General features: G+C 43.2%; 1 protein-coding gene across 1 annotated transcript; it reads left to right on the forward strand.

Moving 5' to 3' along the window:
• Positions 1–3536: 3536 nt before the first annotated feature.
• On the forward strand, positions 3537–18183 carry pgfb (placental growth factor b). The gene is made up of 7 exons (XM_041953922.1): positions 3537–4013; positions 14290–14326; positions 15454–15650; positions 15736–15815; positions 16496–16525; positions 16613–16675; positions 16763–18183. The coding sequence occupies exons 1-7, from the start codon at positions 3951–3953 to the stop codon at positions 16782–16784; spliced, it is 492 nt and encodes a 163-aa protein (XP_041809856.1). The 5' UTR covers positions 3537–3950; the 3' UTR covers positions 16785–18183.
• Positions 18184–18244: the final 61 nt, after the last annotated feature.

An 18244-nucleotide genomic window follows, 5' to 3' on the forward strand; every position in this document is an offset into this window, starting at 1 on the left:
GATGGTTAAATGTCATTTAAAGGAAAAACATTTTGAGCACAACAATGATCCATCTATCTCACATCTGCATGCCAAATATGGGGCTGGAAGTTAGCTTAGCTTAGCTTAAAGATGAGAAACAGGTAGCCTGTCTCAGGTTGCCTGCATCTCTATTAAAAATGAGAAATAAGCACACCAACACCTCTAAAGCTCACAAATGAAAACGTGCTGTTTCACCCGCACACAAAGAGGAATGTAAAAAGGACAATTTGTGGTTTTTAACGAAGTTACAGGCGCTGTAACAATTCCTTGATGAACAGTTTATCCATCTGTCCAGAACTCTCGTGTCCAAAAGAGCTCCAGCACATAGCTGCTCATAAAACCACAAGTAGTCATGTTTTGAATTTCTGTTTAAACTAACAGTGTGCAGCACTTACTGAGCTTTAGTGGCGCTAGTAGGAGCATTTCTGAACTTTGGACAGAGCCAGGATATCTGTTTCACCCTGCTTCCAGCCTCAATGCAAGGCTATAACCGCCTCTTAGCTGTAGCTTCACATTTGACACACAGGTAGAAGAGTGGGATCAATCTCTTATATTGTTTACTTACGTCTCTTTTTTTACTGATGCTTCCTACTGTTACACTATCTCCGTTTGCTGCTGCAAATTTCCCCGCTGTGACTTTAATAAAGGATTATCTTATCTTATCTTATCTTAAATCTTGGGGAAAGAGAGCAAATAAGTGCATTTCCCAAAATGTTACGGTTGTGTCAGTGCACAGAAGCGCTTTTCCATTTCTCCCATTGGAAGCTTCAGTTCGGCATTGATTGAATGCCATATGGTTTGCTCTAATTGCCCCTCAAATTAAACAGAATAAACTGAGCTATATTTTCTTGTGACATCAAGAATTAAATTCTCACTTAGCCTGCGGTTAGCCAGCTGACAGTGTGATGTCCAAGACACAGCTGCATGAAGTTAAATACTATCTGGAGATTTCTGCAAGGACTGATTCATTATACTTCCAGACTAAAATAACACCAATTGTCTGTTAACATGTTGTCGAGCTTCCTACAGAATGAAACAATGCTCACACAGGGCATGAAAACAGGATGACACCTGACAGCCTTGGAAGGAAAATGTGTCTGAGACCAAAATATGTCAATGTGGCACGGAAGTGTAAACAGGATTCGACATGTTTTAAATGAAAGAACTTGTTGTGATATAATGCTAATCACCTTAGGTCATGGTAAGGAGCTTTTTACTCATGGCCGGAGCACTTCCTATTTACCCCTTATTTCAGATATAGTTTTCCTCACAATAATACAGTTGGTGCAGGAGGAAAAGATTCATGATGTGTCACATCTAATTAACGGCAGGAAGAAAGGGTCTGGGTGTTAAATATTGTCGTATCCTGTTTGGGTCGGCTGTCCAGGTGGTCTAACATGAGTAAAGTCATATTACATCATCTTCCAGAATCCCCCGGTTCAGGTTGTCCTCTCGGTCTTTTACATGTTCTTTTTTGGTGTTGAAAAGATGCATTCAGCAAACACATATATATATATATACAGTATATACAAGAATTACAGGTTCTGCTGTCTTCATAGGAACTGGTCTCCCTGTAAAGCTCTAACTATTGTTAATGAGATCCTTCAAAGTAAGGGGCTCCCTGGCTCTCCACCTTCCCCTTAAAGGCCCCACTGTGGAGGAAACCAAAGCTGCCCCAACAATGATGAATGGACATCATTAATGTTGTTCATCTGTTTACCTTTTTCTCGGCAATCTGGGAAAATGAGGGGTCAAAAGCAAAAGGGAAATGTGCTTACTTTGGCACTCCAGTTCCTGAGAGCCACCCATTTGGTCTTCACAACATCAAGAGACACTGCAGACTGCGAAGGGCTCATGCATTCGCCCCGCTGACCCTCCCTTAATCATGAAACCCCATCACAAAACCCAATTAGAGAGGACATTTTGATCTTTAGATTTCAGTCCTGGATCTGTTCAAGCTTTCAGGCACTCTAGATGTTTACGAAGAAGCTGGTTTTGAGGCTGGAAACAGGCTTATTTCGGTTTTAGATTTCAGTAAAGAGGCATCATTTCAATGTCTTCTTCGAATAAACCAACACAAAGACACTCACACCATCATGCTTTGTTAGTTTCAGCAAACGCAATGAGGGCCTCAAGGTTGTTTCACGATCTGGCAGCACGGAGAGCCGTCTCCCCTGGAATACGCCATACACTCCAGCCTGGTTTGCTTGTCTTGTCAGCGTGTATTTGTAGTGCAAACACTTTGATTGATCTTATTAGACCCTATCAGCCGGTGCACCTTTAAAAACACAGATAGATCACTGAGCAGATGGCGAGAAAGTAGCAAGAGTCTGGCTCCGTCCTCTGAGCAAACAAAGTCTGTGTGGCAGTGGTCTTTAGCTCTTCTGTTCAAAATATTTGAAACAAAACATGAAAATCCCTTGCACTATATCAACACACTGTACAGTAGCCTTGCTTTTGCTGGAAATTGATGTATTAATTTCACCACTTATAAGGCAGAAAACAGCTTCTGGGCAGCATGTGGTCCATCTGTACTTGCAATACTGCAGCAATAAGGGGAGAGAAAAGAAGATTGATGCTGCTGTAAAAGAAAACTCACCACCCAGACAAAGACAGAACATGAGACAGGGCTAAAACAGAATAATTGCAGAGTCCAATTCCCACAGTTTACTTTGCTTCCATTCTGTCCTTTCCCTGAATTTACGAAGTGCACCCATCATTGCCATGTAGAGATACAATTTAAGAAAAGACTACTGTGATATTGCCCAGCTTAATTAGAGGAAATGTCGTTCAAAATCCCTGATTGTTTGCGCTTACTGACGCGCTGTCCTGGGTGATGGTAATGGGGGGTTGGGGGCGGCCTATTCTGCTTTAAGCATCTGGGATGTTTAGAAACACCACACTCCTGAGTGTGGTCTGTACAATGGAAGGAGGCAGCAGAGCTATTCAGCACTGTTGAAGGAATGTGTGGAAGCCCACAAGGAATCCTTTCGTTCCAGGGTTTCTCCAAACACAGAAGTCCCACACTGAAGATTAACTCTATGTGTCAACAGTAATGGAATCTCCCATTCTGTCTCTGCAAACTCCACTAAATACTAAACCCTCTGAGGAAAATCTCCGTGCATCCCGGAGCCCGGGCCAGCAATGAGTATACCATCCCTGTCACCACCAGAGAAGGAGATCTCTGAATGTTTACCTTGACTGAATAGCTTCTGAGCACTCAGAAGCGGTTTCTCAGCAAGCCTGTGTATACTCTCCTGTAAATCACCTGTGGTGTATAGTCTGGATTCCTGAAATAAAGCATCAGCAGCGGTGTCAGTGACCATTACATGTGGCAGCTTGATGTGGAAGTGAAGGAAAAAGAAAGAAAGAAAGAAAGAAAGAGCAGCCTCATGTCATCAGTGAGTTGTGTGAAGGCAGATGAAGTAGCAGCGAGGAGCGCCGAGAAGGGGAGGAGATTTAAATGGTCAGCTCGTGAATAGGTAGCGAGGGGCAATTAGAGCCAAGTGTGTTTTCGTGCCGACCGGAGCTCGGAGCAGAGGAAACTGTCTGCAGCCTGTGGTTAATATGCTTCGCGCGAACCGGCTGCTCTTTTTAGGCTTTGTGTTTTGACTCAGTTGATTTTAAATGTGAATATTTTTTTGACAGTATTCTTTTATTGCCCCAGCTCCTCCGGCTCGCCTCCGGGGCCTTATTCATTAGTAAGCACAATCATCAGGTTACACGCTGCAGCGGGGCTACGTGACTGCGCTCATTCCCCGCATTACTCAACCGGGAAACGGACGACTTGGAAATTCCGGCTCAGCATCTTTTTCCCTTTTTCTGGGTCGCTTGGGACTTTTTTTTTTTTTGTTGGATTGTTTTCTTTTTGTCGTCTGCATCGGGAGCCATCAACACACACCCCCGTCTCCAGTCTCAGACATCGCGAAATGAAACTCAGTTTTGCCATCCAGACCGCGGTCGCGCTTTATCTGCTGCTCTCACCTGCACAGGTAGGAAGTGAACGCTCAGTGACGCTTTAGGAGGTTTTCTGTCGTTTTCACCCAAAAATATCACATTATCACAGAAAGAGTTCCACACTGCATTTAGATTATTCGTGTCTACTATTAAAAGTACTAATCCAACTCTTGATAGAATATGAAAAAATGTGCCTGTTGTTAGACATGTTAAAGCGCTGCTATATAGTGAAATATACCTGGCTGAGTCAGCAGAAGCTTATGGACAAAGCGTTGATAACCCATTGTGCCTTGACACCTTCACACCGTTGTGAATGAGCGCCAAGCAGCCCAGTTCATTCATAAGATGAAACGTGACAAACTGCATCACTCTGTCTGTGGAACACATGATGCGAAGTGACTCACTGTTATATTTGGCCAAGCGTACTAAGCTTATAATTACAGCTGCATTATACTTTAAAACCCAGCTTCACAGACATGGTTTATATTCCCACTCCTGTATGATGAGATCTCTCTCTCTCTTTTTTTTTCCTCTGTGTACATTTCCATCAAGGAAACACTCGTCTTCAGTAAATATTTGAATGTTAATAGGCAGAGTTTTTAAACCTTGCTGCAGGAGAGGTAACAGATCCTGGTTCAGCTTGCTGTCTGCTTAGTCTGACAGGCTGAAAGCGCTGGCAGCGTATCAGGTAAAACTGGCAAGAAAGTTAACAGTCTTCAGTTTTCCTCTTTTCATCCACCCGCAGCTTTTCAGCCCCGTCTTGTTTTATCTCGGCATACATCTACATGTCTAATGGGTACATGCAGTGTGAATAATCACCATGATAAAGATAGACCAGTGTGTATGTGTACAAAAATCTATTGAAAGGTAATTTCAGGCCAGTCATAGGCTATCACTGCCAGGCTGGCAGCAGTACAAAGCTGTTCTGTTCTCTGTTGCCTGGCATTGCCTTTTAGTCTTATAATGAAAATGTGCCAGAACAGGACAGAGCTGAAACTGGAGTGAGAACTCATTCAAAGGCCTGTGTTGCGCCGTAGAGACACTTGTAAGAGGAGGTGGAATCGGACAGCGGGACATGCGCCAACAAACGCTCGGGCTCTTGAACCCATTCAGTCTCTGATTTCCTCCCAAGGTGGCTGGAGGCTGGCAGCAACCTCTGATGGCGCTCATGTTTAATGCAGAACCAGCCCATTCTTGCATCCATTCCCTGTCACACTTCATACACTGTTGCTGCCTGTTGAACACCGCAGCAGTTTCCCTTTTGGCAGGCTGCGGTCAGCGTATAGAAGTATTACACTCTCAGGCTCTCAATGTTGGAAAAAGCTCCATGTCCCACCAGAGTCTCGAGCCGGAGACTTTGCAGCTGTTGCTGATTCGAGAGTGAGTGGGAGAGGCATGGGATCACCACATCTACACTAATCCTCGTAATCAGCTCATGGCCTGCTCAGTCAAAATAGGAGTGATAAAATCCAGGGCCTTTAACATGGAGCAGGTTAATTGCCTCCCTGCTGCCCAAAAGACTGACAGCAAACGTAAACCAAACAAGTCTGAGATTCACCAAACTATCTGTCAGGTCATACAGACTGTCCACGAGGATCTGGACTTGCTATATCTGAGGTCCTTCTCTAACCCTTCAGTGGCCATTCTTTGCTACATGTTGAAAGATCAGCTTAGGGTTAGGGTTAGTGCAAAGACGCTGCAAAGAAGATTTAGCCATAAATACCTCTTAGGAACCAAATATTTCACATTTTTAGCAGACGCTCATGCTAGCAGCTCTTTCCTGAGACTCCTCTGGTGACTGTCCTGCCAGCTCCCACAGTAAACTGTCAGACCAAAGTGGAAAAAGCAAATATTGGCCATGTGGTTGAGAATGATATTTATAAAAGTCTGTCCTTGTGATCCCCCACCCGTAAATACGTGCCATTAATTGATAATGATGATTTCTCATCACTGTCACAGCTGGAGCTGCCATCAGCAGCCTTGTGACTCAGTCATTTGAGTCCGCTATGAGACGTGGGGTGGCCAAGTGAGGGCGGGGTTAACTTCAGTTCTGTCTAAGTACTCTGCTTTACTACCAGGGATTTACAGCATAGCTCAGACTTTCTCTGTGTGTGTTTGTGTGTGTGTGGTAGAGACATGCAGATACTTTTCATCAAAGCAAGCCCGCAGTCATGTAAATGTGTTTGATGAAACAAGGCAGATGTTTATTGTGGACCACTGTGTGCTTTTTTCTTCTTATTTTCATGCTGACTTGAGGTTGTAAGATCAGCAGGACCCAACCTTCAGATAAAGTACCTTACGTCCCATCACCATTGGTTGCATATGCCAACATATGCAAAGAGTGACCCCCCCCCACTACCCCACAGATTCATCTTACAGTCCCTTGTTGGTTGGCTCTGAACCATTGGTGTGCTGTATTTTAGCAGTAACAGTTATTGTTCCATTGTAGAAATGAGTCATCACTACTGTTTTAAGTCTATATTGGCCTTTCAAGCTCTAATTTACCAGCGTGTTCAAAGCTGACAACTGTATAACACTAAGCTAGCAGTCATTGGCATTACAGTGGGATAAAAATATTATGTAAATGATATGGTGTAAAGGTCAAGTAGATTTGAGGACGGCTGAGCACACACAAGTTATGCATCTAAACCAGCGGTGACGAAGGCATAAAGCACCACAGTCGTTATAGTCACTTTTTGCATGAGGTATGATTGCTATGTCTGATTCATCACATGGTTATGCTTATACAGCTGGTAGAATTCTCAATAACTATGATTTCGAGTCATGCGTGGCTTCTGTTGTGATTCGTGCTCTTGAAACTGTCCAACACATGCTGTACATGGCTCTGGATAGAGGGTGGAAGCACCTGGCTTTCCCTTTGGAACAATGGTGGCCTCTTGGTCACCCTGTCACTGAGCCTGTCAAATGGAGAGTCTGATATAACAGCCATCCACTGGCTATTTTGTTCACATTCCTCGACACATTCTCGTGTCCAGTGTGTTCTTGGCACTTCCTGTGTATGTAAACCACATGCTGACTGTGCATGTACAATGTGTGTGTGTTTAAACTACAACTCAGTGTATATCACTGCCCAAATCCTGCCTGGGCTCTGCACTTCACTCCTCAGATCGCAAGAGCTTTGCCAAAATCTGTGGTACCTGTTGCCTCCTGCCCATTCGACATTTTCCCCACGTTAAAAAAACAACACTGGGATGGTCCGTGTGCAATGCTTCGTCTGTGCCGTCATAGTGATTGTGTGTATAAGAATGCAGGTGAAATCTTGCATCAACACAACCAAACCCGACTGACATTAGTCAGTGTTTCCACTCGAGTGCAGACGTGGACAGCTGCGCAACTCAAAATATTTCTGGTTGTAGTAAGAAAATCAGTGAGGGATGCGAATTATAAGCCTCTTTGGTATGAGATTATTAAATTCTTCATCTGGTTTAAGGTACACTTCAGAAACCAAAACACAGGAAAAAAATACTTGCCTAATTCATTTGATTTTGGGGTGGACTCGTCTTCCTGACGTCTCTGAGCAAACAAAAAGACAGCAGCGAGCCTCAGTTTCTGATCTGTGTGTGTGTGTGTGTGTGTGTGTGTGTGTGTGTGTGTGAGGACATGACGTTACACAGGTGTTTCCTTCCTTCCTACGTCATCACAAGCGGCAAAACAACACCTGACCATCTGTATCACATGTGTCTGCGTTTGTAGTGTGCTTCCTAACCGGCCAAGTGTAGATGGTGTGACGTCACAGTTCCAGCTACAGCAGACTTTTATGAGCAAGAAGGGGTTCAACGGCGAACATGGGGAGGCTTCAGTCCCTTAGAATCAAAGAGCAACAGTTTTTGTCAAGATGCAGCTCAGTTTTCTACAGTCAAACAAAAAAAACCCTTCGTTCTCTCTCTCTCTCATATGCCTGCACATCTTTCGAGTTGAGATGTCTGCACGCAGGACCATGTAGCGGTAGTGACCTGTTCACTGATATACGGTTCTTGTTTGCGGCGTTGTGGTATTTTTCTCTAGTTGTAATGTCCCGGCCCAAGGGAGGGTCACAATCGCAATCAGGAAATATGGATTTCTCCTTCCTCCTCCAGGAGGAGGAGGAGCGGTGGCGCTCGGGGCAGCCGTCTACTCAGCAAGCTTTAATCTCCCATCTGGATGTAATTTACTGTGGTTTACACAGGGAGAACAGCGTTTACTGTAATAGAGACCACAATTACCACCGGTCAGCCTTATCTCAAGACCTGTGTCGTGTGTGTGTGTGTCTGTGTGTGTGTGTGTGTGTGTGTGTGTTTGCGGACGGGGTGCATGGTTTATACAGTGGTTGTGCATGTTTGTGTCTTTAGGGGGACATTTGTGCATGCATTAATGGACTTATACTGAGGAAATGGTGTTTACCTAAATCAACATTTATATGGACCTTTACCTCTCCCCTGTCACTTGACCCTCATTTACTGTTTACTGCTACAAGAAAACATGATTGCTTTTAATGTTTTGTTTCACAGAAGACAGAATAATAAAATGAAAGGTCATAATTAGCTTTATCTTGAAAAAGAGTCTCAGAACGAGTCTTGGAGGAATAGCTTGACGGTTTGGGAAATATGCTTATTCGCTTTCTTGCTGAGAGGTCAAACCGGGGCTGAAAAATATATGTTAGAGTATGTTAGACTTAAACAGGGGCAAAGTGACCCTATAATCTGGACAAAAAGTGACGTGTAAAAACATCAAGCTTTCAGGGCTTTAGGCGCAGTGACTTCTTGGACTTTTGTTATCACCATGAGGCCAGGAAATTAAGCACATAAATCCCCAGAAAACAATAACTTGTAATTGTTACACTTTGGTTTTTGTTGGGATTTAACCAACAAGCTATAACATGTCAGATTGTGAGCTGGAGAGGTGCTAGTAGGTGGATTGTGTTACCTTTGAACTGAGCCAAGCTAGCTGTTTCCCCCTGTTTCCAGTCTTTGTGCTAAGCTAAGCTAACCATCTGCAAACAGATGTTAGAGTGGTGTTGATCTTCTCATCTAACTCTCAGTTGAGCTTTAGCTATTTTGTGCATCATCATGATTAAAAAGTATTGTGAAGGTGCTGCACGTTTCAAAATCACACAGTAGCACGTTTGTGTATTTATGCTGCTTTGTGGCTTTCACTCCGCATCACACCCCAACTAAAGTGTGTGAGTTTTTCATGGAGTAACTCTGGATTTCAAAGGCTGCGTTGACCCACATTACTTGAGAAGCTGTTGTGGCACATTTACCACATGCTCTGTTGACGTTTTTCGGTGTTGTGGCGGTGCTCTGTGATCGCGAGCCCTGACCTGACCACCCTAGAGACCCAGCTGGATACTGTCAGATCTGTAATGGCACCACTGCCGTCTTTGTAAGTTCACCCACCACGTGTATACAAAACAGAGCCCAGCTTTCTTAAGCAGCGTTGGAGAATAGATACAGTATCCCGTAGGCCCTGTGAGAGGCCTGAGAATTAATGTCGCGGTCATGGTGTTGATGATGCGGAATCTGGTTCCCGATAAAGGATGGATGAGGAGGATCAGTGAGGCAGGGAGGTAGCTCTGTTTCTCACTCATCTAGCTGTCTCTGTGTTTGTATTCACTTGTTCTGCTTTAGTGCTCTCTGTCCTGTGTGGTCTCGTGTTCAAAGTCAAGCTCCAGTCAGACCAAAACCAGGACACCCCCCCATCCCCCCAGCCTATATGTTTGCAGCGAATTGGAGATTGGCGGTGATTGACTGGGCTGGATTACAGCTGAGGTGTTTGCAACTTTGCTTTTCAAACATTTCTTGCTCAAGTTTGCCTCAGCATGCATCCCCCAAATAACCAAACTCTGCTAAAGAGCAGATTTAGTTGAGAGAGATTACCAAACCACAAGCCTGCATCTCATCCATGGTCTGTTTATCCACACTGTCACCCTCGTTGAATAAGGTTAAGTTTGAAAGTGGACCCTTTTTGGAAAGCAATGTAAACAATGGCATGATGCCCAATCTGGCTGGGATCATTTGCCAGAGTCAAGAAAATGTGAAGTGGGGTTTTCCAAAACCAGTCCAAATTAAAGCAAGTACAAGTACTGATTATCTTAACCTTCAAACTATGACATTAGTCCAAATCTCACTTATTTTCCTGTTATCAGTGATCCTGATGAAAGTCTTTGCTTATTACAATCCTCAAACAGTTGACCCAACTTGAAAATGATCAGTGTGTGAAAGAAACAAATCTGATACTATTATGCCTTTTATTACTCCCGATAACATCTGGGTGCTAACAGGTAATACAGATAATCAGATGTCCATTTTTTTTTCTGTTTTTGTTTGTTTTTTACATCTCTCTCCTGCTCAGACGGCATCAATATTGGGGAAATTCTTATAAAATGATGGTAAAAGCTGCTTTTCAGCATAAACGCAGCAACTGCAAAGGAACTGCTGGACTCGTGTTGATTTGATTTTGATGAGTGAAACACTTTTTGAACCGAATCATCAAAACTTTGGCATTGTCAGCCAAATGAGGTTTGACCCATCAAGCCAGTCATCCATTGTCAGTAGGATAGCATGAAATCATATCTCAAACCATATATTAAAGAAAAAACGTATTATTATTATTATTATTACATTTGTACGTGCTTATCTTTTACTATTATTGTTTCATTTCAATTTCATTCAAAGTACAATATAAGCGTGTCATCGTGATTATTGGGCTTCTTCAAATACCTTTCACTTGAAATTACCTGGAAACAAAACATGGCTCACCTGTACTATCGCAGCCCAGCAGAGAGGATAAACGATTTTGCATCATCTTCGAGTCGAGTCGCGTCACAAGAAGTTGTCTTATCTATTTAGGCTAAACTGGCAAAGAAATCTGCATTTGATTTCATTGCTTCACATCTGTAAGTCGTCTCCATTTCTCTTCAGGAAACACGCTCTGAAACATGCTGGCTGATGTCCACATCTTTCTGGCTGTTGGCCAGAGTACCTGCTGTTGAATTACCCATCACCCCCCCTCCCCAGCTTGACCCTCAGAGTTAAAAATCTTTTATGACCATGATGCTGGGTCCCCATCATGTTTTGTTTTTGCTCCCTACGCATGCTGCCCTTCCTCTGACAGATGGAGTTAAGCAAAGAGGTTAAAGATGACGCAGTTCAGCTGTGTGGGAGTGGAGAGTAATGAGGCCCGGAGCCGCTGTGGCCTGACAGCAGGAGCCCAGGGACACAACAGGTCCTCTGATCTGACCCAGAGGACGGCGAAAATCTCAGCCAGCAGCTTACGTACTTTCACTGGAGACTCCAGAAACATCGGAGACTAGTTTTTAACGCAGTTCTGCAATCAAGCATGTCGACCCCTAAATGCTGAAGTTTCATTACCGCTATAACTGCTACAAATGTTTTAATCTGACCTCTCTTGCTCAAACTAACTGTGCCTCAATCTGCAAAGCAATCTTGTGAATCTAAGTTAGCAAAAGGTCTCTTAGAACCAGATGTCAAGAGCTGCAAACAACTTGTACAACTATGGGACAGTGGCCAGAGCGGGCAGGGGGAGCATGACCCTGATGATATATGAGCCATGTTCATTATCAGATGAGAATGGCTTCTTCACAGAACGTCTCTGGCACAAATGATGAGATTAATAATGGATGCCACTCTTGAAGTCATATATCCAAGTGAAAGTACCTACATGCTGCGTACAGTAAAGCTCAAAGCTTTACTTGAAAACTATGATTTCAGTTCAGAGTAATGAGCAACGTTAATGCGCCACTTTGAGCATTTTTCATTTTTATGACATTATAAAATAAATGGTTTCACAAAAAATAACCCACAGACTATTTGATTATGAAAGTAATTGTTAGTTGCAGGTCGGTGATTCTGCAGCATACCAACTTCAACTGAGATCAGTGAGGCTTCTTAGAGCACTCGTCCATGTCTTCTTTATCCACACTAGATTTAATCAGTGGAGCTGAGGATCATATAGATTTTTCTTTTACACATTTGATGTTGCCAAATGCATTGTAATAAAATCAACCTTTAGCAGCAAATTGTAAGCTTTGAATGTTTTTATTTTCCCTCCACAGCTGCTTTTTGGCCTGTTTTCTTGTGCATCACCCAACCTTTGATGTTTAATCGACCATCACCTGCAATATATGTTGTGTTAGACTGTGCAGCAAATCGAGCCTGCAAAACTCAGCGCTGTGGAGGAAATCTTGTTTCTTCTGTTTGATGTTATTGTTATTTTCAATTGGAGTTAAATGATTTCACAACAGTTTTAGTCTTTTCCAAACCCAGATGTTGTACATGCTATGCAGACGACCCCGAGTCTGGTGATTCTATTATTGGCCGAGTGTAGAATAATTTATAGTTTTGTCAAGTCAAGTTTGTATAGCCCTTAATCACAGTTAGTCTCAAAGGTCTTAACACCCACATTATGAAAACAATAAATGAAAATGACACAAGGCAATGTTAGACCGTCACCGAGGACAAGTAAAAACCCCTAAAAAAGTTCATCAGGGATTGAAGTGAAAGAAACCTTGAGAGGACTATAAAGCAATCCTGCCTCTGGGATTTATTAGACAAGTTTATACACATTTACTGATGTAAAGTGGTTCTCCCTTCTCCACCAGAGGTGACTTACCTCCCAGTCACTATTAATCACTCAGGAACACTGAGAGTGCACAAGGAGGGAGGAATGGCTACGTGAGGATCTTCATGCAGCCTTTAATAATCTGGCAGCCTGTGCTCTGAACCACGGGAGGTGCCAAAGATGCTTCCTCGCCATGTCAAGGCTTAACCCCTGACCGAGGTCAGAAAATCCTCACCACATTTCTGAACAGCAACCGAGACCAGAGCCAAAAAGCCCTTGTGATGTGGACCAACCTCATGAGCAACCATAGACAAGACGAAAGAGAGAGCGAGCGAGAGGGAGAGCAAATCATGTGCCAATTAATGCTGTAAAAGGATTTGTTTGATCCGCCTGGCATTGCTAGAGAGGATAAAAAAAATTAATCAATGCCCCAGAGAGTGGAAGTGACTTTTAACAATAACTTAAACTGAACTGTGACTTTCCCATGCTGTGCTTGAAGCTGATTCCGCTAGTGGAGCTTGTGTCCTGTGGTGCTGTTGCAAAGCCGACACAGTTCAATGAACGCCACTCTATAGAACAACTCCTCTGTCAGAGGAACAGCTGTACCTTTTGGCCAGATGACCAGCCGAAAAAAAGAAAAAACAGGAGATGTCTGAACGGATCCGCCTGACACAGGGAGGACTGACGCTAAGTGGCTGACTGGAAGCTCTTGTGTATCTATTGATATCTGTCATACAGCACATTCTGTTGCAGAGAAGACAGATCTGTCCAAAACACACAGAGAGCTTTACAGGAACCTCTGAAATGTTTGTGTGAGTGTGAATGCATCATCATCATTAAAGCAGGACGTTCCTCTTTAATCACATTCTTTGGAAAAAGTGGCTGAGCGGAGCACTGTGCTGACAGATACTATCCTCACCCTCAAACTAATTTTGGTTCATAACAGGAAGTAGATGCATTTGATGCCTTATTTCCATCATTTGGGAAAGTCATTGTCTGTCTGTTTGCTATTATATAACAACTTTTGGCCCAACACTTTCGGTTAATGTCACTATCGGTGTCACAGTATAAATGTCATCAGCTGCGTGTGCTACGCAGAAACTGAAACGTAACACCAGTGATGAGGAGGGACTGCGGAGGCAGGTTGTCTGCCGCCGCTCCAGCTCTTCTGCCGGAGGGTATTTTATCAAACGTAGATTCCCCTTCCTGAGATGGAGTCAACTCGAGGTTTTTTGTGTTTTCCCAGGCGAATGAGAAATGCACTCTGTTTATCATGGGATGATGGGAAAAAATTAAGACGGAGGGGGAAACCATCAATGGGAAAATAAATAGAGAGCTGAATCTTTCACCACAGGAAACAGGTTTTGAACCTAAACAGTTGGGCACGCAGAGGAACAGTGATATATATGAGACACTGGATCTGCTGCTCGTCAGAGAGACTTTTCCACCGCAGAGTAGGGAGAAGAAGGTGTGCGACCATCTGCTTTATTTCACTGTAGTTCCAGCTTGCGCCACCAGAGGAGGCATGCTGATGCTGCCGTCATGTGCAGGCCATAATGTTCTGCCGCATGTTCAAGTTTGAAAGATGTGTTTGAAGGTAGCAGGAGGTGCAGTGTCCTTTTCTTCTGCCTTCACTCATATGTTTGCCATTATCAGTCTCATTTGGATGCTCAACTAACAAGATGAAGGCTTTTTTGATTTCATTTAATTGTATTTTTTTCTGTTTTGCAGAGTCTACCCTTGTCAGGCATAAACAACACAACAGAAGGTAAGAATTCCTGCTTTTTTACATCTGAAATCTTCTGTAAGTGGGTGTGTTCCTTTGCAAGTATTTTGCCAACTATGTTTTCACAGTGATTGTGGTGGAAACTGCAGAAGAAGTCTGATACAAACCAAATGAACAGAATGAACAGGCTGCCAAAATACCTGTGAACAGAGGTGCATTCATTCATACTGCTTTGTCATGCACTGTTGAGAAATATAAATTACCAGGCTCCTCAATGTTGCATAAGTTCAATGAATTGATCTGAATTTACAGAAGAGCATCATGTCTGGACTAGCTGCGATTACACAACTGCTTGCTTTCGTCACTCATGTCCTCTTCTTCCCTCGCATTACTGTAAATTAGTTCAGCTTAAATGAATTGCCGTGCAGCACGTGTGATAGAAAAAGGGCAGAAAAGCAGCAGACACACAGCCATCTCAGGGAGCTGTGACCGGCCAGTGAGCCGGCCCTGTGCGTTGTACAACATTACAGTTCGTGGCCTCATCTCCCTACCGTAGATTCTTCCCCAGCCGCGCTCCTCCCAGCCTGTCTGCTTTTATAAACAGCTGTTGTGGTGTCAGGCTCCATTCGGCGACCCCCGGAGGTCAGCGCAGTCCCAGAGGTGCCTGCGGGGCAGCTCAGCTCCAGCTCCGGCAGGGTTCTGTCCACGGCCGTGTTTGTTTTCTCTTCCCTCTCTGTTTGTTCGGCCGTAGTCGTCCCTGTTCCTCCCCCACAGACTGTGCAACTGGGACACTTTCACACATATACCCCCACAGGAAAACGTACTGTACATTAAACAAACATTTTTGCTCCAAAATGAAAACAGGATACACACTGGCGTATCGCAGCTGGTTTTAGGTTTCTGTGTACGTGGTATACGTTTGCCATTGTTGGATTATTGAGGTACTTTCTGGTGCTGTTTGTGTGTGGTTTGATTCATGTAGGGCAGATTATTCAAATTAAACTGCACCTACACAAAATCAAATAAGCTGGATGTCGACTGCCCACTGTGAAAGTAAGGTGCGTTTATCTGATCATGCTTTCTGCTCAAAGCATGATTCCTCAGAAACACAGCTGACTTGTTTGGACCTGCAAAGTGACCCACACTCCACATCCTTCTCTCATCCACAGTGCTGATGTTCCAAGAAGTGTGGGGTCGCAGCTTCTGCCGGACCATTGAGAAGCTGGTGGAGGTGGTGCAGGAGTACCCGACAGAGGTGGAGCACATCTACAGCCCCTCCTGTGTGCCGCTGGTGAGGTGCGCGGGTTGCTGTGGGGATGAAAACCTGGAATGCCATCCCACCCAGACCTCAAACGTCACCATGCAGGTAAGACGAGGGCATCGTGCAGTGTAATAGCTAAACTCGTGCGATCCTGTTTCTGTTGATAAACTTAACTTGTTTCATCCCTCAGCTGTTGAAAATCAGGCCATCAGAGCCGGATCAAGAATATGTTGAGATGACATTTGTGGAGCATCAGACATGTGAATGTAGGTAAGAAAACAAGTCAGAATTTGTGACATGAAATACTCATAAGTATGCAAACACTAACCCTGTCTCCTAGAAGTTACCATTTACATACTGCTGATTTACAACAGCAAAGTAATGCAACCTGTTGAGTTACATTTTATCTTAATAATGAGAAAACTTTGCTAATAAATGTATCCGCCAAGTCACAAAATGTTCACACTGAACACATCGCCAAAAACTCCACTGACTATTAATATTTTATGTGTTTTCCTGTAATATCCTTTCATAGCAACTAAAGCATGACTGAGGTTGTTTATGGTTAGAGTTAGGCAACCGAGGCCTTTTGGTTAAGGGGTTTTGCTTACTTTATGAGCATTAAACCAAAAACCACACTCTTTTCCTAACTTTACAAAATGTGCTTTTGTTGCCAAAAGCCAACTCATGACAGATGTGAACCCCAGTCTCCGGCTTCACCATCCACCCGCGACCTCCGCCACATAACTTGTGTGTGGCACAAAAATGTGGCACTTCCTTCGCTGGAAAGAAATGCTGCCAGTGAACACAATCCAGCTTTATTTGGGAAACAAATTAGTAGTATGTAAGATTAATTTCTAAGAGACAGTGTTGGAAAATACTTACAATGACTATTAACTAATGTTGGACCTGGATGTTCTTTCTAATTTATTGAAACGTTTGCTCCTCAGAGTCAGGAAACCTATTGCGAAGGTTGAAAGGTAAGAACAAGAATATATCGTTGAGAGGAAGAATAATTATCCACCTCAGAGAGTGGAGGCTTATTGATAATTATGTTCCTCTTGTAGGAAAAAGCAAAGAGGAAGAGGAAGGAAGAGAAAGGAGAGACAAAAAACGAAAGAATGCGACAGGTGATGGCACAGCCTTGGGAGACAGAATACCCTCCAGCTATCAGTCAGCAGCATTTAAGTTGCATTGTTCTTTCTTGTGTTTGTCAGGTGCCAGATCCCTCGCAGGTAACTACAGTGGTGACCCAAACCCCGTTGCAGTGTGGCTCACTATTTATTTCAACCCAGTGATGGCATCCAGAGTCTCCTCCGCTCACCTATCAATACTGTGTTTGCACCCAGAGACTCAAACAGCTGGGTTGTTATGCTGACACGCCCTCCTGCTGGCGGGCACAGCGTTTGTAATGACAAGCTTCAACAGGAAGTGTGTTTTGATTGGTGGAAACACTGCTGAAACAATGGACATGCTTGGGAGCCAGTGCAATGTAGAACCAAACAGATCGATGCCTTCTCGTTTATACTAGTTATTACTGTATCAGTTATTGTAATTTGTTTGCTTCTTTGGTTTTTAAAGGTGGTTTAAAGTCTATATTTATTGATGCAGCTGAATATATGTGAACCAGCAGCCTTTAAAAAGTTTGTCAGCCTTTGTTCAGACATTATCCAAGAAGCCTTGACTCGTCATAGCGTCACATGTTGGACCGAGTGTGCCTCTGCTGTGAACATGCAATAATGAAATGTCTCCCTCTAGTGTTTATGGAAACAGTGTTCCAAACTGCTCTCGAAAACTATACAAATGAAATTAGACATAGGACAGTGTTGTCAGTTACACGCATCACCTTATTGGAGTTTGACGTGTTTTACTGTCAATTCAGACCTAAATAAGAACAAAATTTATCAGAAAAGTTTTGTATAAAAAACTGATATATCAAACTGTCAAAAATCTAACTTGCCCTTTCGAGTCTGTCTCTCTTTCTCTAATATTTTGGAGGGATGGGTACAATGTTAATTACACCTGTTTTATAAATGAAAACGGAATCTAATGATTGCTGAATCCATCCTGAAAGAAAGGAGCAAGTGAAAAGGCGAATGGATAACCAGGCCTGCAAGACAGAGTGTTCTAATAATACAAACACATCAGGTGATTTCAAAGCACACCAGGAAGTGTGTAGTAGCCTGCAGAGCGGACGTGGCAAGCCCAGTAGGGATGGAAAGATCAATAGTGCAGTAATCAATACACTCAAGCGCTGCCCATTTGGTATTGGTGCCTATTAAACAGTATCAATTATAATTATTGTTTTCTTGTTTTAATGTGATTGCAAGGTTGTCACAGATATCAAAGCATTTCTGTGCTTTGTGCAGTTACACAGCATACATTTGTGTCCACCCTGGTGACACAAGACTCCCATAAGGCCACACCAGAGGTGTCTTCCTTTGTCTGGTTTTGGAAACACTGCAGTAAGGAAGGGATCAATTTAAGTAGTTACATAAAATGTTGGTCTTTTGTAATTTTTTTTCATGTACTACACAAAGAAAATCTTTATGAAAATGTAAAAAGTAACATTTTTACTGTGTTAGTATTTTATTTCATTTGAATATTTATTTTGTAATTAAATTGTTATGGTTGTCAGCTTCTCTTGTGTGACTCCTTTTATTATTTACAGACTGTTACCGTAATTTTTTTTTCTGTCC

This window comes from Chelmon rostratus, chromosome 15 (assembly GCF_017976325.1).
Source record: "Chelmon rostratus isolate fCheRos1 chromosome 15, fCheRos1.pri, whole genome shotgun sequence".
NCBI lineage: Eukaryota > Metazoa > Chordata > Actinopteri > Chaetodontiformes > Chaetodontidae > Chelmon > Chelmon rostratus.

What these genes read in the sequence shown, in the direction of transcription:
- pgfb (XM_041953922.1), top strand. Translation starts at nt 3,951, where the DNA reads ATGAAACTCAGTTTTGCCATCCAGACCGCGGTCGCGCTTTATCTGCTG. An exon ending in CCTCAAACGTCACCATGCAG is followed by an intron (nt 15,651 to 15,735) that starts GTAAGACGAGGG and finishes TTCATCCCTCAG; the next exon opens with CTGTTGAAAATCAGGCCATC. An exon ending in CATCAGACATGTGAATGTAG is followed by an intron (nt 15,816 to 16,495) that starts GTAAGAAAACAA and finishes TTTGCTCCTCAG; the next exon opens with AGTCAGGAAACCTATTGCGA.